This window comes from Eriocheir sinensis, chromosome 43 (genome assembly GCF_024679095.1).
Source record: "Eriocheir sinensis breed Jianghai 21 chromosome 43, ASM2467909v1, whole genome shotgun sequence".
In the NCBI taxonomy this organism is placed as follows: Eukaryota; Metazoa; Arthropoda; class Malacostraca; order Decapoda; family Varunidae; genus Eriocheir; species Eriocheir sinensis.
This window is the reverse complement of record NC_066551.1, coordinates 6,818,756-6,844,824: the sequence shown is the minus strand read 5'-3', so window position 1 is coordinate 6,844,824 and position 26,069 is coordinate 6,818,756. Positions and strand designations below refer to the sequence as shown.

The window sequence follows — 26,069 nt, the reverse complement described above, 5'->3', positions numbered from 1 at the left end:
TTCTTTAGGGTCACGGTACAAAGGAGGGGTCAAACTACCATCAGGGTCATAAAACTACTCCTGGAAATGCCCAGAACTCCTAAGAAAGCATTGTCAAATAGGTGTTTTTGGGCGACGAAATGTTTTATGATACGATCCATACTATTTTGTTATGAAGGAAGATGAGGGTTTGCAGTGTGATTTATTTTGTCGCTCATCCAGGAAGAAGAATGGCAGCTATATATATTCTAGAACCAGCACACACGCGATATAGTTTTTTTTATGAACTCTACGAAATTACTACATCGAAAACGTAACCAGCCAGGAGAGGAATGTCCGTGTGTACAATCTGATATTCTAGCGTGAGGGAATTCAACATCGCAATAGAATCAGAACCCGTCGACCCTGTTTAGTTCCGTTTATACTGCATGCTCCCTCACGCCCAAGGACACATAAATATCGCACTCAATGGCCCCCCCGTTGAGCTATGTATCGAGCCGAGTTGTTGTGGCGCCGTCTTGGTTCACGGAGGTGGTGTGTGTGTTGTCCTTTGCTACATTCCACTCGTCGCTGCCCACCTCCCCGCCTGCCTGAATGCCTCCCTTCTGCGATGCGCCACGCCCCACACCCCTTTACCCCGCCTGCCCGCCTGAATGCCTTCCTTCTCCGATGCGAACCTACCCTGCCTCCTCCTCAGCCAGTCATGTTCAGATATTTCCTGCGGTGACTTTGTTTACCTAGTTAGTGAGTTAGATATTAGGTAGTTAGTTGGTGTATTAATTTCTTAGTTAGGTAAAGAAATAATTAGGTAGTGGTAGACGGGTAGATAGACAGCGAGTTAAATGAATAATAAGTTAGATAGTTAAGTCAGTCAGTCAGTTAGTCAGTAAGTCAGTAAATTCGTCAGTCATTTAGTTAGTCAGCTTGTAAGTCAAACAGCCAGTTGATCAATTACTTAATCGCAGTCTCTCAGTCAGTCAGTCAGTTTGCTAGTTAGTCAATCAGTCAGTTGATTAATCAGTTAGTTGTCAGTCAATCAGTCAGGCAGTCAGTCGGCTAATCAGTCAGTCAGTCCGTTGATTAAGAAGTTAGTTATCAGCCAAATCGTCAGTCTGTTAGATAGTTGATTGAGTAGTTATAGATCAATTGACCATAATAATAAGATTGTCTACTCTATTAATTGTTTGTCTATAGTCGGGTATTTTAACGAGGCAATTAGGTTGTTGTCCATTGTTGTTATTCCTATAGGCGGCCAGTCAGTGAGCATTTGTTAATACTGTCGACTGGATATTCTGGTCACGTTCTGAATGAGTGCGAGGGCCCCCTGACCTTCCCCTTCTACCTCCCCCCTCCTCCCGGCGTGCGTGCCTCGCCTGCCCGGCTGGTGTGTGAACGTGAATGTTTTTTTATGCTAACGAGTCTTATTTCCGCTGCCGGGCGAAATGACGCGGAAAAAGCGGGACGGGGAGCAATTAGCAGGCTGAATTGTTGTTATTTGCGGCATCATTATTATTATTATTATTATTATTATTATTATTATTATTATTATTATTATTATTGTTATTATTAATGTTGTTATTATCGTTTTTGTTGTTGTTGGGGTTGTTGCTCCTATCTTTCTTTTTCTTATTCTTCTTTTTCTTTTTAAATGGTTAGTTGTTGTATTTGTTGTTGTTATTGTTGTTGTTGTTGTTAACAACATTATCATTTTTGCTGTTGTCATTTCATTCCTATTTCTTTTTTTTCTCATTCTTATTCTTTATTTTATTATTTTTTTATCTTTTTATTTTTCATATTTAACATTGAAACTTCGAGGAAACACTTAAATAGAAAAAAAGATATAATAGTTTTTTTTCTACTACTACTACTACTACTACTACTACTACTACTACTACTACTACTACTACTACTACTACTACTACTACTACTACTACTACTACTACTACTACTACCACTACCACTACCACTACCCCTTCTGCTACCACTATTCCTACCACCACCATTACAACCACTCCGTCCCTTAAGACTGGCTGGACTAGAAGAGCGTTATTGATTTCCTTTAACCGGTAATCTATTCTGCCTCCCGCTCATGGTGCTGGAGGACGATAGATCGGCAGAAAGAAAGGAAAGGAAAGAAACGTTGTCCTGCAGTGCGGTGAGGTGTGATCGTAATAATATATGATTTGCGTTTGAGTTGGTGTGTGTGTGTGTGTGTGTGTGTGTGTGTGTGTGTGTGTGTGTGTGTACCTTTATTGTTATTGCTGGAATCTGAATTAGTAATGGAGGTGTGTGTATGTATGTATGTATGTATGTATGAATATATTTATGTATGTGTGTCTTTGTCTGAGATTGTCGGTGTGTCTTTCTTTCTCTTTCTTTCTTTCTGTATGTGTGTATGTATGTGTGTTTGTATGTATATGTGTATGTATGTGTGTATCTCCTTGTGATTGTCGGTGTGTCTTTCTTTCTCTTTCTTTCTTTCCGTATGTGTGTATGTATGTGTGTTTGTATGTATATGTGTATGTAGGTGTGTATCTCCTTGTGATTGTCGGTTTGTCTTTCTTTCTCTCTGTATGTATGTATGTGTGTGTGTATGTATATGTGAATGTATGGTTATTCTCAGGTGATGTATTATTTCGTTGGTGTATATAAAACAAATATATATATAAACAATAAGTAAAAAAAGGCTTATAATCGCTTACAGTCATTATCATTATTAATTCGTGTTGAAGAATGTAATCACAGGTAAAGAAAAGGCGTAGAATCACTCAAAAAAAAATATATTACCATTATTTGTAAGTACTTATGATTGTTCTAATGTTCTCTTTCTTTTGAGTTAGTTAGTGTGTACCTCCTCCCCTACGCATTCTTCCCCAGCCACTCGTGAAAGAACAAAAACTTTCTACGTGTTGTTTTTTACTTGTTTTCAGGTGGTGGTATTGTTTTCACCTCGTGTTGTGAGGGAGGCAGGTGTACATGATGCGGCCAGGTGGTGTTTGTTTGGGCAACCTGTACTGGGGGAGGGGAGACGGGGGGAAGGAAGGGGAAGAGAGTGAGAGTAGAGAGGGGGAGAGAGTGGAAGAGGAGGAGTGATAGAAAGTGAAGAAAGAATAGGAAGGGAGAGAGAAAGAACAGAAGGAAGGGAGAACGTGGAAAGAAGGAAGAGAAGTAAGAGGGATAAAGGGAGAGAGTTGAAAGTGAGTGCAAGTAAAAGGAGTTCTGATGGAGGGAGGAAGTAGGAAGAGATGGAGGGAGGAAGTTTGTCGAAAGATTGACTAGAGGAAAAACAAAAGACGTAAGGAAGGAGGAACTCAGGAGGAGGAGGAATGGAAGATGGAGACAGTGGATGAGAGAGTGGAGGAAGATCGTGGAGGGGAGGAAGGAGACTAAAGGAGGTATAACAGAGAGGAGGAAATCTTGGATGGGAACGAATCCAGGAATAGGAATGGACAGGGAAGGGGAAGAAGGCCACGTGTCTGTTTGTCTGTCTCCATACCGACACCATAGGAGGCTTGGTAATGTCACTTCGGTCAGGAGGAGAAAGGGGAAGAGGAGGAAGAGGAGGAGCATTATTCAGTTATCGACCTATGCGTCTCCCCACTGCCCCGCCGCCGCCAGTTTTAGATATTGATTGAGAGGCTAACGAGATAACGAAAGCCCTTCCTACCCTTCCCCTATCTTCTTTTTATCTATTTATATCTATCTATCTCTATCTACTAACGAAAGCCCTTCCTACCCTCTCCCTAATTTTCTTTTTTTACCTATTTATATCTATCTATCTATCTACCTACCTATCTACTAACGAAAGCCCTTCCTACCCTCTCCCCTATCTTCTTTTTACGTATTATATCTATCTATCTATCAATCTATCTATCTACTAACGAAAGCCCTTCCTACCCTCTCCCTTTTTTATTTTTACCTATATCTATCTATCTATCTATCCACTAACGAAAACCCTTCCTACCCTCTCCCTTATTTCTCTTTACCTGTCTATCTCTATATATTTATCTACTAACGAAAGCCCTTTCTACGTTCCTTTTTCTTTTTTAATCTATCTATCTATCGTTTTTTGCCCTTGAGTTGCTTCCTTTACTGTAAAAAATATATCTACTAACGAAAACTCTTCCTACCATCCCTTGTCTCTCTCTTTATCTATCTATCTCTCCATCTATCTCACACATTCCATTCATACACCCCCATCCTACCATCTTTTTCTGTCTTTATCAATCTCTATCCATCTACATCTCTCTATTTCTCTATCTGTCAATCACATTTTTCCTGCTGCCTACGACTTTAACACATTCAAGAGGAGAGTATCAAGACACCTCAAGACCCGAATCTGACCTCTCTACTGACCTCTTGTTCTTTTTTTCTTAATTTCGGAGCCGCATTTTGTTGTTTTTATTTATTACTGCCAAAAAAAACATTCCATCCATACACGTAAAACACAAAATCTCTCCCATACACATATATTCCACTGCGTACCTCTGCCTCCTAACAAACACACATCGCCGCCTTGCCATCGAGCGGGCCAGACAGGGGGTAAATGTGTTTGTTTGGGCCGAGGCTGAGGCATTGGGGCGAGGCTTTGTCGTGTCTGGCTGTCATATTGGTGGTGAGGTATTTGGGCCTGGTGATCGAGCTGGTGGTGATGGTGTTTGTGTTAGTGGTATGTAGGTTTGAATGCCATTACCGCTACTCACCATAACCACCATCACTACTACTAACCTTCATCATTGCTACCAGTCACTATTCTTTTACCTCGTCCGCTCTAACACTACCATCGTTCACATTTTCCCTTTCACTATCTTCCTTATTCCTGTTTGCACTCACCACTCCTCACCGTCACTCTCCATCCTATCATCCTCACTATTCACTATTCCTCTCGCACCATTACCTTTCATCATCTTCCTTATCTCCGTTTCCCCGTCACTATCTCTCACCATCCGATATGTTCGCTCTACCATCGCCACAGCTCACGACATTCCTCTTCTCCTTCCGCTGTGTAACCAACATCACCATTTCTCATCATCATCCTTCCCCTTACTGTCTCCCCTCACTATATGTTATCTCCAAACTTTCATCGGCACAACCCGTTCACTATTCATTCTTCTCCGGCCGCTCTGACACCACCATCACCATTTCTCTTCACCATCCTTCCCCTTACTGTCTCCCTTCACTATATGTTATCTTCAACCTTTCATCAACACAGCCAACCCCTTCACCATTTTTACCCGGCCGCTCTGACACCACCATCATCATTAGCCGTCACCATCTTCCTCATCACCATCCATTATCTCTACCATATAATCACCCCCACCATCACCATCACCATTATTTTTCACCATCTTCCTCCTTCCTGTTCCCCATCACCACCCTTCACCACGACACTTCTCTCAATCACCACCATTTCTCTCCACTCCTCTCCACCTTGCCACCACTATCACTGTCCACCTCTCACCATTCCTCTCCTCACCATCACTCCTTTTCACTTATCTCCTCCACTTCACCTCCTCACTACCATCCCATCATCACTCTTCCTACCACCGTCTCCAACACGACCATTAGCGTTAGTATGTGCAGCCACGTCGCCACAAGACTTCTATGTATGTTATATTAGTCACCCTTAAAGAATGTTGGCGGAAAGTTTTCTATGAGTGGGACTTGAAGAAGGAGGAATAAAAAATGGAAGTGTAATGCTGCTTTGATATATAATGGAATGTCTTTCTCTTCACACACACACACACACACACACACACACACACACACACAGACGTATATAACATGCATACCTAAAACATGTTTGTCCCAGAAAAGTCCCGCAGTTCATGAATATTTACTTACTTTTTTGGGGGGACTGAAGAAAATGTTATAACTTACTGACGTCAATCGTCCACCAGGGATACCAAACAACACTTGGGTCTGTATTACGCTCTCCTCTTGTACCTTTTTTTCTTTCATTGTTTATTCTTTTATTTTTTTTATTCTTTTCCTTCTTCCTACATTCCTGTCTTGTCATTTTTGTTTGTTAACGCTTACTCTTATTCTTTATTTTTTTTTCTTCTTTGTTTCCTCCCAACTTTTTGTCATCTGCCTCTCCCACCTGCCTTTTGTGTTTCTTTCCTTCCTTTCTTCTATCACTTTATCCTTTCCTTTCATCTATCTTACTTGCTTTTTATTTATTTCTTCAATGTCTTTTTTCTTTCCTTTCTTCCTTTCTTTCCCCCATTTTTCTTTTTTTTTTTTGTCTTTCCTTCCTTGCTTCCTATCTTCAGTCTATTTTTCTACCCATCCCTCAATTTTTCTTTCTATTTTTCCATCCTTCTTTCATTCCTATCTTCTCTCCTTCCTTCCTACCTACCTACCATCCCCTCTTTTCTTCCTTCTTTCCTTTCCTACCTTCTCTCCTTCCTTCCTTCCTTCCTTCCTTCCTTCCTTCCTTCCTTCCTACCTTCCTTCCTTCCTTCCTTCCTTCCTTCCTACCTTCCTTCCCTCGTTTCTTCCTACCCCCTTTCCTTCCTTCCTACCTACCTACCATCCCCTCCTTCCTTCCTTCCCTCTTTCCTTCCTTCCTCCTTTCGCTCCTTCCTTCCTACCTACCTACCATCCCCTCCTTCCTTCCTTCCCTCTTTCCTTCCTTCCTCCTTTCGCTCCTTCCTTCCTACCTATCTACCATCCCCTCCTTTCTTCCTTCTATCCTTCCTACCCCCTTTCGCTCCTTCCTTCCTACCTACCTACCACCTCCTTCATCCTTCCTTCCCTTTTTCCTTCCTCTCTGGCTCATATCTTAATCCTAAAAATACTTCCCTCTACACATTCATTTCGCCTCTGCCCTTCCTCCTCAACCCTCTTAAAATTCTCACGCTTGCTGACTGGCCTGTGTTCTCCCCTCCACCTAATCTTTACCACTCCATTCACACTCCACCCCAAACGCCTTCCGTCTATTCCACCCTTCCCGGAAAACCCTCATAAGCCGCTTCCACCTTTTTTTCACTTTTTTTTATTTTGGGTTTAGCTGGAAGAAGGGGATTATTGGAGGAGGTAGAGTATGGGAAGAGGAAGGAGAGTAAGAGTTGTATGGTTGTATGGTTGGGTTTGTTGATTATTGTGTGATGTAGGAACAGTTTATCGGGCACACTTTTCTCTTTTTTCTGTATCCTGTTTTCCATTCTCTCACCATCATCATCATCAGCCTTGTTCTTCACCTTCCTTCACCTTCCTCCATCCAGTTCCACCTCTCTCATATCTTCCACCCTCTTCCACCCATCCCCTCCTCCCTTTCTCTACCCCTGCTCATTACTCGTCGCTTGTTCTCCTCCGCTCGGTTCTATCCTTCTTCCTCCTCCCCTGTCACCCTCCCCTTTCTTTTTCATTCCTCCTATTCCAGTTCGTCCCGCACACTTCCTGGCTGTTAACCCTTCCCTTCCCCTCCCATTACCCCCATTCCTGTTTGTCTCGTCCTCTCTCCCTAGCCATTATCCCTCCTCTTCTCCTCCCATTCCTACTCGCTGTGTCTCCTTCCAGGCTAAGTCCCCTCTCCTTTTCTTCCTATCTTCCCGTTCCTACTCAGTCACGTGTCCTCCCTGGCCGTCCCCTCCTACTCCTCCAATTCCTACTCAACTCCCCCCCGATCCAGTCCCCTCCCCTTCCCCCCACTCCTCTTCCAACTCGCTTCTCCGTTTTCAGTTCAGTTCCCTTATCTCCCCCTCTCAGTTCTCCAGTTCCTACACACCACACCCACTCCACGACCCTTCCCCCATCCCCTTCCTCACCCGATCTCCTCCTAGTTCGTCCCACCCCTTCCCTAACCCATCCCCACCCTCCCCTTTCCCTCTCCCCCCCCATTCCTGCTCCTCCCTCCCACTCCCAGCTCCGTGATCCCCTCTTCGCTGTTCCTTCTTCTCCATTTCGTCACCCTCCCATCCCTTGCCCCCTCCCCCCCCCTATGAGCTCTCCATCTCCATCTCATTCCCTCGCCGCGCCCCCCTCCTCCCCACCCCTCAGCTCCTACTCCACCTCCATCTCATCCCTCCCCGACCCCTTCCGCCCCCCTCGGCTCCCCTTCCTCTGACGTCACAGCTCGGTAGGACACGTGAGGAGCCACCACTCGGAGTATTTACCAGCGGCCTTGGGGTGACCTTAGCTCGCGGGCAAGGTCGATGTGTGACCCTTGACCTTCCCTGACCAATACGCGTTGTGGGATAGAGCTGCTTGCGTGCGTGTTTTCTATCAGATTTCCTGCTTATTAACTTTTTTTTCTTTTTTCTTCTTAGTATTAATTTTTGTTGCTTTTCTTTTTTTACTTTCTTTTACTTCCTTTGCTTCGTAGAATTAATTTTGCTTCCTATTTGTTTTCTATTTACTCTTTTCTTACTCTTTCCTTTTCTTTTTAATAATTTTTGTGGCTTTCTTAGTTTCTTTTACTTTATACTTATGTTTTTCTTATTTGATTTCCCACTCTTTTGCTTTACTTCCCAATTTCTTCTACTTAATAACTTCTGTGCTCTTCTTTTCTTCATAATCATTCTTCTATCGTGTAATTTTCCTGTCCTTCTCACTTTCCCTTTTTCCTTCGACTTACTAACTTATTTTTCACTTTCTTCTTTGTAATAATTCTTCTATCGTATTATATTCCTGTCATCACTTTCCTTAATTTCTTCGACTTGCTAACTTATTTTTCACTTTCCTCTTCTTTCTAATCATTCTTCTATCGCGTTATTTCCTCCTCCTTCTCACTTTCCTTACCTTCTTGCTTTTTAGGACTTATTCTCTCTTTCCTTCTCATTTTCCTTCTATTCCTCGACTTGCTAACTTATTTTTCACTTTGTTCTTCTTTCTAATCATTCTTCTATCGCATTATTTCCTCCTCCTTCTCACTTTCCTTACCTTCTTTTTGCTTTTTAGGACTTATTCTTTCTTTCCTTCTCCCTTTCCTTCTTTCCTTCGACTTGCTAATTGTTCACTTCTTCTTTGTAATCATTCTTCTATCGCATTATTTCCTCGTCCTTCTCACTTTCCTTATCTTTTTTTCATTTTAAAACTTATCCTCTCCATTTTTCTACTAATTTTCAACTCCTGTTACATTTTCATCACGCTTCAACTAATCCACTACCCCTCTTTAATCCTTGCTCTTTAATCTTCCTTCCTCAACACACATATTTGTCCTTCTTATCCCACCTCTCGCTTATAATCTCTTGCTCTTTGCGCGGCGGAACACTGATGGAAAGGCTTATTACGGAGTCTGTTGCTTCCTTCTTCCTCAACCCGCTGTTCCATTTGGCTTCGTTAGCATATATGATTAGTTCGCGTCTCTTTTGAATAACTTCCGCGTTCTCTCTTTATTTCTTTACCCTTCTGACCTTCCTTCACTTCTATTTTTGTTCTGGACTCCTTTTTTCTTCTTCTTCATTATTAAAGGTATTTCAGTCATCTTTGTTTTTTTCTGTCTTTCTTATTTTCTTTATTAAATTTTTTCTCTTCCTTTTTTTCGTATATTTTTTTCTTTATTTTTTTCTTCCTTCCCTCCTTTCTTTCTTTCCTTCTTTTATTTATTTTCTCTCCCTCCTTTTCCTTCTTTTTTTTTCTTTCTCTCTCTCTCTTCGGTTTCTTTCTTCTCTTTCTCTCTCTCTCTCTCTCTCTCTCTCTCTCTCTCTCTCTCTCTCTCTCTCTCTCTCTCTCTCTCTCTCTCTCTCTCTCTCTCTCTCTCTCTCTCTCTCTCTCTCTCTCTCTCTTCGCCGAAACCCGAAATAAACATCTGAGGAACTGAATTTATCCGGCTCCTCCTCTCTCTCTATTTGCCCCGCGCTCGCGACCTCGCCTCCGCCGCCTCCTTCCTGGCTCTCTCTTCTCCTATTGGCTCCTGGTCGGCTGAATCCACCAATAGGAGCGTCGCATAATATCCCACTGACACCTCCCCCCTAGCCCTCCTCCTCCTCCTCCTCCTCCTCTTCATCATCCTTCATTTTTTTCCGCTTTTTTTTTAGGTGATTCTCATTATAACTTTTTGGTCTGGAGTGTGGAATCATTTGTTGGCGTTATCGATATTATTATTTTTTTTTATTTTTTTACTTATTAGTGTTTGGTGGTAATGATGTGACGTGTGTGTGTGTGTGTGTGTGTGTGTGTGTGTGTGTGTGTGTGTGTGTGCGTCCAAATCTGAAAGCAGTAATCTGAGGGAAAACCATAAAAAAGAGAAAAAAATAGTAAATCGTAGGAAATGGAAATATAGTGAATGAGGAGAAGTTCTAAGAAACCGAACAAAGGCGAGGAAAAGGAAGAGAAGAAGAAGGGAAAGGAAGAATGGAGGAGAGGAAGGAAGAGGAGAATATACGAGGATGGAGGAGTGAATGAAGAAAATGGAGAGAGAGAGAGAGAGAGAGAGAGAGAGAGAGAGAGAGAGAGAGGGCAGAGTGACCTTGTGAAGGGCGTGGAGGAGGAGCCTAGCGGAGGGCCTCTCTTGGGGGCTGGAGAGAGAGAGAGAGAACGAGGTCAGACGGACGCGAGGCTGCACGGCGGCACGTCAGCACACAGACTTTGCTGACGTCATCGAACTCAGCGTGGATTTGTACGATAGTTTGGCGGGATGGATCGGTCTGGCTTTAAAGTACTCTCTCTCTCTCTCTCTCTCTCTCTCTCTCTCTCTCTCTCTCTCTCTCTCTCTCTCTCTCTCTCTCTCGCTCTCTCTCTCTCTTAAACCGGCATATAACAGGCTTAACCTTTCCACAGTCGGCTCAGCGTTTAAAGCAAATTGGGGACACGTAACTTATCCATTTTGGTGTTTTTTGCAGCGAGCCTCGAACCTATTTTTAGTCCGCCTCAGACCCTTCCACGTGACTGCTAGGAAATGGCAGCGCCCGTGACGTCAGCATCATTATAGGTATTATTCTTGTAAGGTGTTCCGCAGCCTCGAACTCGGCTTTGTGTATGTGTGTTTGTATGTGTGTTTATTTGTAAGTCTCTAGAGCTATTTATATACTTTCCCAACAGCATCCTCGTCATTTACGTTTTTTTTTTATTCTCGTCTGTTTCTCCTCCCACGCCTCACTCACATCCTTTCTTATCTCTCTCCCGCAGGACATGAGGGCGTCGGCGGCAGTACGGGCGTGCGGGGGCGCGGGCCGGGCCTCCAGGGGGCAGAGGGCCAAGCTGAAGGCAAGCCACCAGGTTTGGAGGGGGGCAAACCAGCTCCGAATGACGCTATTAACCTCGAGAGGCGGGTGGGACTCCTCAGTGGGGTTGCTCTGATCGTCGGGACCATGATTGGTGAGTAGAGATTCTTTGCTTCTTGTCTCTGAAGAGTGAGCATATGGTTGTCTCCTATTACTGATTATAAAAGGTTTTCAATGCCAGTTAATGCAGCTGTGTGTTTGTTTGAACCGTAACCACACATAATTGTTTGGTTATATTTGTTATTTGTTGAATTGTGAGCACTAGACTGCCTTTTAAATTTGTCTATATGCTTTTGGGTGAATGTCTTTCCGGGCATAATATTGAGTAGAGTCTTATTTAATGTGTCGTTATGTCCCTCTGAGTATAGGATGAGTGTAGGGGAGCGTAGGGCGTATTGAGTAAGGGCGTATTGAGTAGGGGCGTATTGAGTAGAGGGCGTATTGAGTAGGGGAGCGTAGTGCGTATTGAGTAGAGGGCGTATTGAGTAGAGCGTAGGGCGTATTGAGTAAAGGCAGATATTTAGTGTGTCGTTATGTCCCTCTGAGTGTAGGGAGAGTGTAGGGATAGGGTGAGGTGAGTGTAGGGTGAGTGTAGGGATAGGGTGAGGCGAGTGTAAGGTAAATGTAGGGGAGCATCGGGCGAGCGCTGAGTCCCGTGTCCGTATGTCCGCAGGTTCAGGAATCTTCGTGAGTCCCAAGGGTTTGCTGGAACGCACTGGCAGCGTGGCGCTCAGCCTCATCGTGTGGGCGGCCTGCGGCATCCTCTCGCTACTGGGTGAGTACTAACGCCGCCACCACCACCACCATCACCATACCCTCTCCCCTCCCCCACTACCAGCACCCGCCAGCAAGCACCCAGCATATGTATCTCATGTGCTGGGAGGCTTGGCTGGCGCAGGTGCTGGTGGATTAAAATTATTAGTCTTATTTTGGTGCGTGGCCTTATTAAACATGCACTTTATCTTCGCGTATGCTAAGGAATATGCTAATTTATATGTGTAAGGAAAGTGTGCTTCATCTAATAAGGGATTGTTTTCTAGAGGCTTGGTTTTAGGGCCGCTTTCACAGTCACTACGTTTGTTTTGATCGTTACCAATGGCGGAGATCGACGCTATAGTTTTCCACGTGAAACTGGCCTATGGGGTAGTGGCGGCTGCAGAGGAAGCGAGAGATGTTGAGAGTGTATGGCAAGGTGCTGGGCTAGGCTAACCCCGCAGCCGCCACTACCCCATTGGCCAGTTTTACAAGAAAATACTATAGCGCGATCGCCGCCATTGGTAACGATCAAAACAAACAAAGTGATTGTGAAAGCGGCCCTAAGTGACCCTGGCGGACGGGCGGAAGACCACCAGCGCCACGTGGACAGATACTGAATGATGACATAAAAAAATAACACATTAATCTTTTACTAGTTGCTAAACGGAGACTGTCGTATGTATACTGACCAGCGGATGGGTGCCTAGTGAAGGGCTTGTTAAGTAAGGCACGTCACTGAAAAAAACTCCCCCATAAATCTTCTATTCTCAGGCTACTACATTTTGGTACCTCCTCAATCTGTCGCGCTTTACTAGAACACTCAGACGCAGTAAATTATGAGTTGCTTCACGCTATTACAAACTCAACACGCCTGCCAACACAAGATCCGTCAGGCCATGGGGTCGGGGTACCGTTGTGTTGTGTTGGGTCTCCGCCGAAGCTTCTCACGTCATCCAAGTAACGATATTCAATCAGGGCCATTGTTAAAACCGTTAGTTATCTGTGTTTTTACGCAATAGTTAAACGTCAGAAACCGGAAAATACAATACAGTGAAGGATAATCTGGTAACGTTGGTTGACGGCCGAGAACAGTGTCTCCTCCAATTCTTCATTTCCCGGGACGTATTGAGGTAATTTCGAACCCAAGGCACTCGTAACCTCCTTGGCTTCAGCCCCGCCAGTGGTCATTCGAAGGGCCACGCGGTAACAAGGTCGGTGGTCAGATGCTTCGAAGATCACATGACCGCCAGTCCCTTCATAACACAGAGCAGGGACACGGGCAAAACGGGGACAGGGGCTGGGGTAGGGACAGGGGTAGGAACGGGGGGAGGAGCGGGGGATAAGAGTGGGGGCATGGATGGGCACGGGCCGGTCGCCAGGGCACGTACTCTTGTCAATGTTTTTTTTCTTTTTACTTTATAACTGTCATGTAAGTATTTGCTGACGTCACTTATGATAGAGTGCAGCTCGAAGGGGCGTAAACCACACGCCGGCCCTTGTTAAGATGCCGCGTCGCCGCTTGATCGCCTCTCGGGACGCCGCGCGCTGCTAACAAGGCGACGAAAAGGACCTTTGATACCGCACATTAACGCCGGACATTCAGAGGAGGAACCCTTGCCACGCGCTCTCTAGTTACGTGTGTGTATTTTGTGCGTCTCAGTTAATCTATACTTTGTCTTTCGATCTTACGTGTTGAGATGAAGGGAAAAAAAGAGGATCGTTGGTCAGCCGTAGTCTCACAGCGCTCGTCTCTAAAGCCTGAATATTATAGAAGAGCTTTAACGATTGGAGTTTGACATGCGAGGTTTTGTTCAGCATAAGCACCATCGAAGGTAAAAATAATTGCGGGATTGACGAAAAAATGTTACCTGGTATAGTGAAATGCTGGTTCTAATTACCGTAGACTTTTAAATCGCATTCTATTTGTTTCTCTCTCTCTCTCTCTCTCTCTCTCTCTCTCTCTCTCTCTCTCTCTCTCTCTCTCTCTCTCTCTCTCTCTCTCTCTCTCTCTCTCTCTCTCTCTCTCTCTCTCTCTCTCTCTCTCTCTCTCTCTCTCTCTCTCTCTCTCTCTCTCTCTCTCTCTCTCTCTCTCTCTCTCTCTCTCTCTCTCTCTCTCTCTCTCTCTCTCTCTCTCTCTCTCTCTCAAGGCTAATAATCACACACTTTATCTTATATCAACACCTTCATCTATTTTTTCCAGGTGTGTATGCAGGTGTGGCCGGGACGTATATTATGAAGCCTATATTGTACAGCTGTATTATGTTGTTGTTTTCTGTCTATAACGTGTTCCTTCCTCTCCTTATTCCCTGCCTACTTCTGGACCGCCACCACCACCACCACCATCGTCATCGTCATCATCGGCTCAACAAATACTACAACAACAACAACAACAATAATGATGGTGATGGCAACGACAACAAAAATGATTCTTCTTGACGGGTCGTTCCTTTACCTCTTTCCTCTTCCTTCCCTTCCTCCCTGCTTATCCTACCTACCCTTTCTCCTCCTTTCCTTCTGCCTCCCTCTTCTTTTCCTCCCTATCTGCTTCTCGGTGTGATGAAATTTTGGGTTTGTTACATTGTTTTTCTTCCCTGCTCGATTTGCTTTTCTTGTTTTTTGTCAAACGTTTTTTTTTTAATTTAACTGTTCGGCTATTTTTTTTTCTTGACCAAATCGAAAACCGTGACCTTTTTATTCGTTTTATCTTAATCCTCTCACTTCTCTTATCTATTCTGCTATCTTCTGTTTCCTTTTATCTCCTCTAATCTCCTCTTCTGCTTCTCTTTACTTTACTTTCCTTTATCTCTTTCGCTTTTACGCTTCCTCTTCTCTCTGATCTTCCCTCCATCCCATTCCTGTCTCCCTTTCCCCTGCTTTCCTTTTACCCTCATTTCTTCACTCCTCTTTCCTCCTCTTTCCTCTTGCCTTCGCCCCTTCCACCCTCTTCTTTTACTCTCGTTTCCCTTGAATTCGCCACCTTTATTCCACTTCTTTCCTCCCCTTTCCTTTGAATTCGCCACCTCCATCCCGCTCCGTTCCTCCACGTTCCTCTGATTTTGCCGCCTTCACTACAATCCTTTTACTCCCCTTCCCTCTGACTTCGCCGCCTCCCTCCCCTCCTCTCCGCTGCCTGACCCACGCCGTCGCAGGGGCACTGTGTTACGTGGAGTTGGGCTGCATGATTCCCTCTTCGGGGGCGGAGCACACCTACTTCCTGACGGCATTTGGACATCTGCCAGCCTTCCTCTTCGCCTGGGTGTCCATCATCATCCTCAAACCCGCCATGCTAGCCATCATTTGTCTCTCCTTCTCCAAATACCTGGTGGAGGCCTTCGCGTCGCAGTGTGAGCCTCCACTAATGGCCATCCAGCTCCTTGGCGCCCTGACCATCGGTAACTACTGGTGCTGGAGCGTGCCCGTGAGAGAGCTGAGAGGCGGGGGTGACCGAGAAGTGTGATTGCAGAGGATACATTAGGCATGATCGAGGAAGTGGTTGATGGAAGAGGAGAGAATAACTGTTTTCAGCCTCATCTGATCACCTAGAGTACTTATACCCTTCACCCCTTAGCCTTCCCCCACAAAGGCACCCACGCAGTACCTTCTTTTTCTTTCCTATTTTGTTTATATTTGTCTCCCTATCCGCCCCCATACATTATCATTCATCCATAATACCGGTAGCGTCCCCCATTGCTCCCTTTGTTAATTTCCGTTGTGGAGTGGCTACTTCAGATTGTTATAAAAGTTATCAACGTTAATTTTTATCTTTACTGTGAAAATCGATACTACTCCGTCATAATCGGTCTCACTATGCAAACCCGTACCGATAACATAACGTGCCACTCCCTTTACACATTACAAGGAGCAGGAGTATTAAGTAGCGGGTTTTTTTTTCATAGTTTTCTTTTTTTTACGCCCTTGCACTGTCTCCTCTGCCGTAAAAAAAAAAAAAAAGCTCATAAGTCCGTCGAACTCACTCCCATATATCACACACAAATATCACTTTCACACGCCACCCCCACTCCACTTCTGAACGCCTAGGACCACCCTGTTCATACTTACAAATCCCATACCAACATTTCCTCAACACACCACACACCCTACGCAACCACAAAACACCAGTCACCTTCAACGCCCCAACTGCTACTTCTATACCCACTCACCCTTGCCGCGAGAACCACCTCCATGATCTAAACACACCACAAAGCACCGCCAATTACCACCAATCAATCCTCCATCCCGCCAGAGTCACGCTTCCAACGCCCTCACAGCCATTCAGACACGAGACCCACTTCCATATGACCATGACCTAAACAATACAACACAAAACACCTCCAATTACCCTTCCATATCACCGGAGTCACGCATACACGCCACCATCACCTCAATACACACGCACGTCCCTCAAACCACTGCGAATCACACCTCCTCTCTACCAGTTACGCATATTCCCCCCATTACCTCAATACACACGCACGTCCCTCAAACCACTGCGAATCACACCTCCTCTCTTCCAGTTACGCATACGCTCCCCCATTACCTCAACACACACACGCACGTCCCTCAAACTACTGCCCGTCACGCCTCCTCACCGCCAGTCACGCTCGTCCCCTGTACTGTTGGCCGGGCTGGGCTGTCTGGGTGGAGGGACTGGGGGAGGTGTTGGCCAATACTCCCTACTCACGTTCGCCCCATCTGGCTGCCGACACGCGCTGGGTAGGACCTATTCTTAACCTCGATACCACGGGACCAGCAAACACACACCTGCGTCCCTGTATTTACGTCCGCAGCAAGGAAACATCGCTCACTGGGAAGGCGTTGTTGTGGCTACTCAAGGAAGACGAGAGGATGGGAAATGTTTTAACGAGGATAACGCACGGGATTCGAAGGACTGCAGAGTTGGATGGATGGGAGAACTGGAGGATGTATGGATTCTTTAATATTTGAGGCCACGCAGCGAATAGATTGAACTGCAGCGCCGAGAGGATGGGAAAAATTGAGGCTGTGTGGATTTTTACATATTTGAGGCGACCGAGCGAACATTGAAATACAGTGACGAGAAAAATGGAGAATATGTGGATTTTTGCGTATTTGAAGCACCCCGGTGAAGAGATTGAATTGCAGCGCTGGACGGAGAGGAAAAAATGGAGGCTGTGTGGACTTTTACATATTTGAGGCCACGCGGCGAAGAGAGGTACGAGGGAAGGTTCACCGGTTTTCCTTTCGTCTCGCCTCCTGTGTGGACGCCGCTCGACTCCTTTGCCTTTCTTTTTTTGTGTTTTAATGCTTGTGACTGACCTATTATTTTTTTAGAAGCCGCTTTGTCTATCTAAAAGTTGCTTGATGCATGTTTTTTTTTTGTTTTTTTAAAGTTTTATATGTACAGCGATGCTTCCCCCTCTCATTAATCTGTTTATATTTTGTTTTGTTTTCCTGTAACCTCTCCACTAACCGCTTGTTTGTGTGCATTTCTTTTGTTTGTGTTTTCTGGCAGATGTGTCCAGCGGATCCCTGAATACCGCTGAACTTGCATTTTTTGGTCCCTTTTTATGTTTTTACTTCTTGCAGGAATGTTATTTTGTGTATATTTTCCGCATTTTTGTTTGTGTGTACATGCAAGTTTTATATTTTGTGTTAGCATGATAATTCTCTGCAGCATATTGTTGTTTTCCAGTACTGACAACCCGCATGCTGCATTTCTTTTATTATGTTAGTCCTGTTTTGCTCACTTTTATGCTCAACCTTTACCTGTGTTATTCCTGTGTGTGTGTGACGAGCCTCAGCGGCCACTGCATGCCAAGTCTGAGTGGCTGCAGCCGCCGACCAGCGTCTTCAGGGCCGGATCAAGGGCGGCAGGCAGGGTGGGCGCTTCAGGGGCTCACATTGCCTGGAGATAATCCTATTACAGAGGGTCACTACCACAGAGCATTATAGCCACACAATACTCATAGTGAATAAAGGGGACATCCCGGGACATGTACGTACCGCCACCCTCAGGCACCCTCTTGATCCGCGCCTGAAATGCTGTAGTTATGTCTGTACCTTGCTGAGCCTGAGTCCTGACGCGCACGGTGCCCTTCGCCACACAGGAGCACTCGCCTACGCGGAGCTGGGCACGCTGGTCAGTGAGTCCGGGGGCGAGTATGCCTATTATCTGCAAGGGTTCAGCCCGAAGAAGGTGCGACACACGTGGTGGGCGCCGATCCCTGCGTTCCTTTTCGCGTGGGTGTCCGTGTTCCTACTGAAGCCGTCCTCCCTCGCCATCATCTGCCTCACCTGCGCCGAGTACTTCATGAGAATATTCAGCGTGGGGTCCAACGGCTGCCTCCCGCCAGAGCTCTCCGTGAAGCTCTTCGCCGCAACCATCATAAGTACGGTCTCCTCACTCTGTCTCACTCTGTCACTTCCTCTTCCTCACTCTCTGTTTACCGGGGTGCTCTACAGTATGGCTCATTAACACTGATTTGCTTTTGTTTTTTTACTATTGCCTCATTTTCCTCTTGATTCATCCACAGTTACCTCGTCTCCTTGCGTCACATTCTTTCGCTCATTCATAAGCATTGTCTACGCTCTCTCCTCTCGGCTTGATGTCCCATTCATGTTTAATCTCTCCCTCCGTCCCTCCTTCCTCCCTCCTTATACCTCACTCTGGGTCCGTTTGGCTCATAGCGTTGAGGAATGCGTGACGGCACAAGGAGAAGGAAAGAGAGAGGGACGGAAAGAAAGTCAAGAGTTTTGCACCTCATGTCAGTTGTGATGTAACAGGTGCCTAGGAGTCTCTTATAGAAAGGAAGTTCTGGCCAAATAGTTTCAGTTTCACGTCTTGATAAACATCCACCTCAGCATCAGTGTGGAGTGTTGTCAAGCACCGGCTAAAACAGTCATTGGCACGGGAAAGTAAACACACCATCCAGCCGAGAGTTTCTGTTCTTCATCAACATTTACGTTAGACCTGACTGCTCTGTAACTTGTTTGGGTGAGCGTGTGAAAGAAGCGTGTGGAGGGGGGAGGGTGGGGAGCGTGTGTGTGTGTGTGTGTGTGTGTGTGTGTGTGTGTGTGTGTGTGTGTGTGTGTGTCAGAAAGCGTGTCAAGAGAAATATATTTTGATGTTTGTTTTGGCAACTGTGTTTGTCCATGAATTTATTTGTGTGTGTGTGTGTGTGTGTGTGTGTGTGTGTGTGTGTGTGTGTGTGTGTGTGTGTGTGTGTGTGTGTCTGTCTGTCTGTCCATGTCTGTCTAACTGTATGTATGTATGTGTGTATGAATGTATGTATGTATGTATGTGTGTATGAATGCATGTATGTATGTATGTGTGTATGAATGTATGTATGTATGTATGTGTGTATGAATGTATGTATGTATGTATGTATGTACGCATGTAAGAATATGACACGCAAAGAGAAGCACACCAAAAAGTAAAACCTCTGCTCTAATCACTTTGAAAATGAACACCAAAACATTAAAAACAAAAATAACTACGTAAAGTATCCTTACTCGCCCTCATATTATATACAAAACAGTTTAAAACCCTCGCTTTACTGTGCTTCTCAACGCCTATACCAACTCCATTACACCGAACTAACACCTTTCCTTTCCCTCCTCTCCCTCTCCCCCTCCCTCTCCCTCAGTCCTCATCACGTTCATCAACTCGTATTCGGTGAACTTGGCGACGCGTGTCCAGAACATCTTCACGGCGGCCAAGTTGCTGGCGATCCTCATCATCGTGGTGGGGGGCGTGGTCAAGCTGGCTCAGGGCAACACCACCCACCTCGCCAAGGGCTTCGAGGGATCCACCTCCAGCTTCGGGGACATTGCCACCGCCTTCTACAGCGGACTCTGGGCCTACGATGGCTGGTGGGTGTGCGGGGCTGGGCGGGGCGGGGCGGGACAAGGTGGGGTGGGATGCAATGAGGTGGGGTTGGATGCGGCGGGGCGGGACAAGGTGGGGTGGGATGCGGCGGGGCGGGGCGGGGTAGGGTTCGTCAAGCGGGTTCTTTTAATTGTTTTGACGTGAGGAAGTGTTAGTGCGCCCAAAGTTTTCTCGTTTCTCTCAGTTAGTCAGAAATTGATGGGGAAAGTTTGTTAATAAGCAGTGAACGCCCAATTAATTATGCTTTCCTGTGATATTCAGTTTCATGAAATACCTTGGTTCAGAAGTAACATGAGCAACATGTCCATGAATAGAATAAAAAATCAATGTTTTCTTAGGTTAGCTTTCATGTTTGTCATCTTCCATTATTAGCATATGAGTGATTTTTCCCCTGGCAAAAAATATAATCAACTTCTTCATCCCAAGACTCTGCCACTTCCTCTCCCTCACCCTCGTCACTCTCCTCCCGCAGGAACAACCTCAACTACGTGACGGAGGAGCTGAAGAAGCCCTACACGTGAGTCTGCCTTGCCTTGCCTGTTGATTACTTTCCCGCGTGCCTGACTCTCTTCCTCCTGTTCGTACATTTTGGTGTAACCCCTTACTCCCGCCTCTCTCTCTTGCCTTACCTGTTGATTACTGACTCTCTTTCTCCCCTTCAATAGTTTATACAGTTTTGTGTGCTCCCTTACGCCCTGCTCTCTTTCGACGATTTGTTAAACTAGTCCTTACAGTATAGTTTATCAACAGTATATTAACACTTCTTGGGTATACAGAGGGCAAGGTGCAGTATGTCCCGGTAGAGCAGCCTGTGAGAGTCAGAACCCACACCGGGACGCTGGACCGATAGCAACGCATGTAGTTTCATGTTTACAGTATATTCCGGGCATCTCGAGGGACCCATTGTGAAATACTCGAAGGTTTATGTTAGCACGTGGTTCAGCCTTTGGGAGCGGGACGCGAACGTACTCTTGTGGATATACAGGGTCGTTGGCTCGAGTCTCCCCCGTACAGGCGGGATATTTGAACTGCATCGCCAACTTGGCAAGATGGAGCGGCCACCAATTTGTGCGTCACCAAGGCTGTCACCATTACACAACAGGTACACTGTTGAAGGTTTCACGTGATGACAGCCACGTTGGCAATGCATCTATGACGATGACGCAATGACGAGGTTTAGTTTTCGGTAAAGGAAAATGCTGGACCAAAGGAATAGTATTGCTTCGGTTGTCCCATGCTTCCCGTGATTCAGTGATTCACAAAATGCCTTTTTTACTTAATATCCTCTGAGCAGAAGTTATACAAATGTTAATTTCGTTTCTACATTCCGTGAGATAGCAAGGCCACCAGTTGGCAGCCTGAGAGTGAACAGACTGAATGGGACGCAAAAACAACTGAAAATGTGGTGCATACAGACCATCACCACCAGCACAACCAACCTCGACGTTATGAAAGTAATACGAGCCGCAGCAGCAGCAAGAGCAACAGGGAGGTCGAATGCTGGCGGCCGGGATTCGTTTCCAAAAATAGCTTCAAGGCTCCGCGGTCAGCAGCGGGCGGGAGCACCTCAAACGTTCACATGATGGCGGCGTGATAGCTCGATCGGGCCTGATGCCGCAGCCCCTCGCCACCCCGGGTCCCTTCAGGCTCCCGGTGACCCTCGAGTGCATGGCTGAAGGCTAGTGGCACACTGGCGCCCAGTGTGCCAGTGTGGAGTGACAGTGTGTCGGAACCCTGCATGAAAAGACTGAAGAGTGGACACTAATAGCATACGATAGAAAGATATGCAGCACTTTTGATCACGCGACGCTCTTAAAAACACTTGCCTGCGTCATTATGGGCTGAAGCCGACGAACAGGCCCCATCAAGAAAGCCTACCGCCACCATAAGCCGAACGTAAAATAAAAAGGGTTATACGTAAGTGAAAAGACGAGGTATATTGTTAGTGGTATCCTTCCGTGCTTACCAGTTCGGTCCGGCTTGCGACATGCTGGAGGGGGGCGGGGCAGTTAATGGTAGGCGATGATAGGTGAAGGATGGCTATTATTACTCTGCTTGGCGCGGCGGAGAGGGTCGGCTTGTAGGGAAAGATGGGTCATAAGCTTCACGTTACCTGGTGGAGTAAGGGTGGGAGCGAGACGGTAGAGGGAAGGGGAAAGGGGAGGTGGATATGGATAGGTGGTAGAGGTGGAGGTGGTGGGGGTTGTTTGTGGTAGTGATTGCTAGTGTCATTTTAATCTCGTCCGCATTCACTTTCTTTTTCTATGTATCTATCTATCTATCTGTCTATCTATCTGTCTATCTGATTTGGAAATAGCTGGTGTGAGAAGCTATAGTAGTATCTTATAATACCCACCTAAATCTCTACTCATTTCTCTACTCAGTTCTCTATCCACATACTTACTTCTCTACTCACTAATCTTCTACCACTAACTCATTCATTTGCTTCTCTACTCACTAATCTTTTACCACTAACTCTATTCATTTACTTCTCTACTCACTAATCTTCTACCACTAACTCTATTCATTTACTTCTCTTCTCACTAATCTTCTACCACTAACTCATTCATTTACTTCTCTTCTCACTAATCTTCTACCACTAACTCATTCATTTACTTCTCTACTCACTAATCTTTTACCACTAACTCTATTCATTTACTTCTCTACTCACTAATCTTCTACCACTAACTCTATCCATTTACCTCTCTACTCACTAATCTTCTACCACTAACTATTCATTTACTTCTCTACTCACTAATCTTCTACCACTAACTCTATTCATTTACCTCTCTACTCACTAATCTTCTACCACTAACTCATTTCATTTACTTCTCTACTCACTAATCTTCTACCACTAACTCTATTCATTTACTTCTCTTCTCACTAATCTTCTACCACTTACTCTATTCATTTACTTCTCTACTCACTAATCTTCTACCACTAACTATTCATTTACTTCTCTACTCACTAATCTTCTACCACTAACTCTATTCATTTACTTCTCTACTCACTAATCTTCTACCACTAACTCTATTCATTTACTTCTCTACTCACTAATCTTCTACCACTTACTCTATCCATTTACCTCTCTACTCACTAATCTTCTACCACTAACTCTATTCATTTACTTCCCTACTCACTAATCTTCTACCACTAACTCATTTCATTTACCTCTCTACTCACTAATCTTCTACCACTTACTCTATCCATTTACCTCTCTACTCACTAATCTTCTACCACTAACTATTCATTTACTTCTCTACTCACTAATCTTCTACCACTAACTCTATTCATTTACTTCTCTACTCACTAATCTTCTACCACTTACTCTATCCATTAACCTCTCTACTCACTAATCTTCTACCACTAACTCATTTCATTTACCTCTCTACTCACTTATACGCATTCTATACTTACATACATACAGTCTCAAGTCACTTCAGTACTTACCTCTTCACCCACTTACATTCTCTACTCCCCTAACACGCATTCTCTATTTAATTACGTATATACTTTTCTGCCCACTACGTCTCTGCCATCCCCTCCCGTGGCTAACGTAAACGGGACATCCACCACCACCCGCTGTCCCTCTTTAGTCCTGTCAAACGCACCACCGCCTCCCGAGGGCCTTCAATAATAAGCCTCCCGTCATCGCTCCTGTACCCACCCCCAGTCCTCTGCCCCCCGTTCCCCGTCCCTCGTCCATATCCTTCCAACTCTACTTCTTTCCCTCCTCTACATTCCACCTCTTTCCCCCTTCACTCCACCACCGTCCCCCCTCACTACTCACCTTCCCCTTACTTACTCATCATTCTTTTTCGCTCCATACTTGTTCTTCCTCATTCTTCTCCTTCCCTTACTCACTTCACGTCATGCCCCCTCGACTGCCGGGATGAGTAACCGATGCGATGCGAGTGGACGGGAAGGGAAGAGAAGGGAAAGTTAAACAAGAATTGATATAAAAAAACAGTAAAGGGCTCTCGTTGTGTACAGATAATCCTAATACAAAGTGACGTTACCATAGAGCATTATATTCAAACTATGTTCATAATCACCAATAATAAATAAAAATAACCTCCAAATGTGAGTGCAAATGCATCAAAGAAGAAGGTGAAGGTGGAAAGATAGACTAGAAAATAATGGAAATGAAAATGAAAAGGAGACCAGCAATAAAAAGGAAAGGGGAATAAATCAGTGTGGGGGTCGTTGCAAAGGCTAATCCTCACCATCGGATCGGATTGGACCGTTCCCGCAGATTGGAGCATTAGGGGCAGCCAGAACCGGAGCCATACTAGCCTTGTTGCATCCGGAAAAAAAAACTTACTCACTAATATGTTTTTAAGGGTGGAAAGGGATACGAACTTAATCCTTGTTTTTCGACCATTTTAAGGATGAAAAGTAAGAAAACCCTTTTTTCGACCATTACTAATCTTTCCTTCACCAATATTGTTGAATACGAAAAAAAAAACTTTACTCTCACCAATATGTTTTTAAGGGTGAAAAGGGATACGAACTTAACCCTTTTTTTCAACCATTACTAATCTTATATAAAAAAAAGACTTTGACCAATATTTAAGGATGAAGAGTGGTACTAACTTTTTAATTTTTAGTTCATTGCTAGTCTTACACGAAATAAAACAAAGACTGCCTTCACCAATATGTTTTAAGGGTGAAGAGGAGATACGAACTCATTTTGTTTTACTTGCCTTTTTTAATGGATGCTGCGATAAACATTTTAATTACCTACCCCGCTGTCTCTCCCCTTCAGTAATCTTCTATATTATAATGTCATCTTTCTCTTTCTCTCGTTGTTTTCACTTTTATTTTCTCTTCAAACTATCTATCTATCTATCTATCTATCCCTCCCTCCATCCATCCATCTTTCTATCTATCAATCAACCTTTATATCCATTTAATTATCTATCTATCTCCCTTCACCTATCCATCCATCTATCCATTTATCAATCAGCCTGTTATCCATCTAATTATCTATCTATCTCCCTCCATCCATCCATCCATTTCTATCTATCAATCAGCCTGTTTTTCCATTTAATTATCTATCTATTTATCTCCATCTATCCATACATCTATCTATTTATCAATCAGCCTGTCTATCCATCTAATTATCTATCTATCTTTATGTATCTATCAATCTACATCCTGTATATCCATCTAATTATCTATCTATCTATATCTCTCTATCAATCTACATCTTTTTACCTATTTATCACTCTCCTAATGTTCCCTCGTGTCCGCGTTTTCCAGTAACCTGCCCCGCGCCATCATCATTGGTCTGCCGCTGGTCACCGTTTGCTACCTGCTGGTGAACGTGTCCTACCTGGCCGTCATGAGTACCGATGAGCTGCTTGCCTCGGAGACCGTCGCCGTGGTGAGTGTTGGGGCGGTGACGGCGGGCGGAGGACGGTCATAAAGTTACTATATTCGAAGCTGGAGGTTTTTCTTTTTTTTATTAGTGTTCAATTGCAACGTCGCCATGTGAGTTGTGCCATAGTGTAACGTGGAATTAGTGTTGTTTGGCTTATTTCAGTTATTGTGGATTTGTTTCATCATTCGGAGTTGTTTCATTCATTGGCAGCGTCACCCTCTCAGTTTGTGCCCTGAAGCAACGTGAAAATTAGTGTTAAATTCGGTTTGTTTCTGTTATTGTGGATTTGCTTCTTCATTCGGAGTTGTTTCATTCATTGGCAGCGTCACCCTCTCAGTTTGTGCCCAAAAGCAACGTGAAAATTAGTGTTGAATTCGGTTTGTTTCAGTTATTGTGGATTTGCTTCTTCATTTGGACTTGTTTCATTAATTTGCAACGTCACCCTCTCAGTTTGTGCCCAAAAGCAACGTGAAAATTAGTGTTGGATTCATTTTGTTTCAGTCACCGTTATTGTCGGCACTGGCTATACGTTGCAGAATCTATAAGTCGACTAAAAAAAAAAAAAAAAAAAAAACCTGCCCAGCTTCGTGTTATACTAATCTTTCAAATAGAACTTAGATACTACAACATTAAATTCCTTCACCGTTACTGTTGGTATTTGTTCTCTCTCTCTCTCAAGCATAGTAAGTTCTTTCCTCCTTATTTGTGTTCAAGTTTCTCATGCATCAGTCTCACCAATTAATCGTGTTCGGTAGGTGTGTAACCCTAAACTGTTCTTATTAATGATGAAGAGTGGCTAGATTTAGTAGTTATGGTGACCCCTCCCCCTGTGTGTGTGTGTATGTGTGTGTGTGTGTGTGTGTGTACCCCGATTGATACCCGGTGCCCATTCACTGCTGGGTGGACAGGGGCA

General features: G+C 44.7%; 1 protein-coding gene and 1 long non-coding RNA gene across 13 annotated transcripts in view; one reads left to right on the top strand and one right to left on the bottom strand.

Moving 5' to 3' along the window:
* LOC127010404 (b(0,+)-type amino acid transporter 1-like) overlaps positions 1-26,069 on the top strand; it is a 113,103-nt gene that overhangs the window by 72,244 nt on the left and 14,790 nt on the right. For 7 of the 9 annotated variants that reach the window (XR_007763161.1, XM_050884443.1, XM_050884442.1 and 4 more), the window contains 6 exons: positions 11,053-11,241; positions 11,821-11,922; positions 17,990-18,271; positions 19,529-19,754; positions 20,243-20,287; positions 25,036-25,159. Coding sequence is in view for 8 of the 9 variants with exons in the window: in XM_050884443.1 (XP_050740400.1) it covers positions 11,053-11,241; positions 11,821-11,922; positions 17,990-18,271; positions 19,529-19,754; positions 20,243-20,287; positions 25,036-25,159 (968 nt within the window). In the remaining variant the exon portion in view is untranslated. Of the gene's footprint in view, positions 1-11,052; positions 11,242-11,820; positions 11,923-15,052; positions 15,296-17,989; positions 18,272-19,528; positions 19,755-20,242; positions 20,288-25,035; positions 25,160-26,069 lie in introns of all 9 variants that reach the window. The other 2 variants (XM_050884447.1, XM_050884446.1) reach the window with 1 other exon arrangement.
* Positions 22,083-24,135, bottom strand: LOC127010405 (uncharacterized). 4 transcript variants are annotated; one of them, XR_007763164.1, is made up of 4 exons: positions 23,026-24,135; positions 22,600-22,984; positions 22,514-22,556; positions 22,083-22,472 (listed from the first exon to the last, which is right to left on the bottom strand). It is a non-coding gene; the product is annotated as an uncharacterized LOC127010405 (long non-coding RNA). The 4 variants fall into 4 exon arrangements; XR_007763163.1 differs by having other exon boundaries at positions 22,727-22,855; XR_007763165.1 differs by having other exon boundaries at positions 23,112-24,135.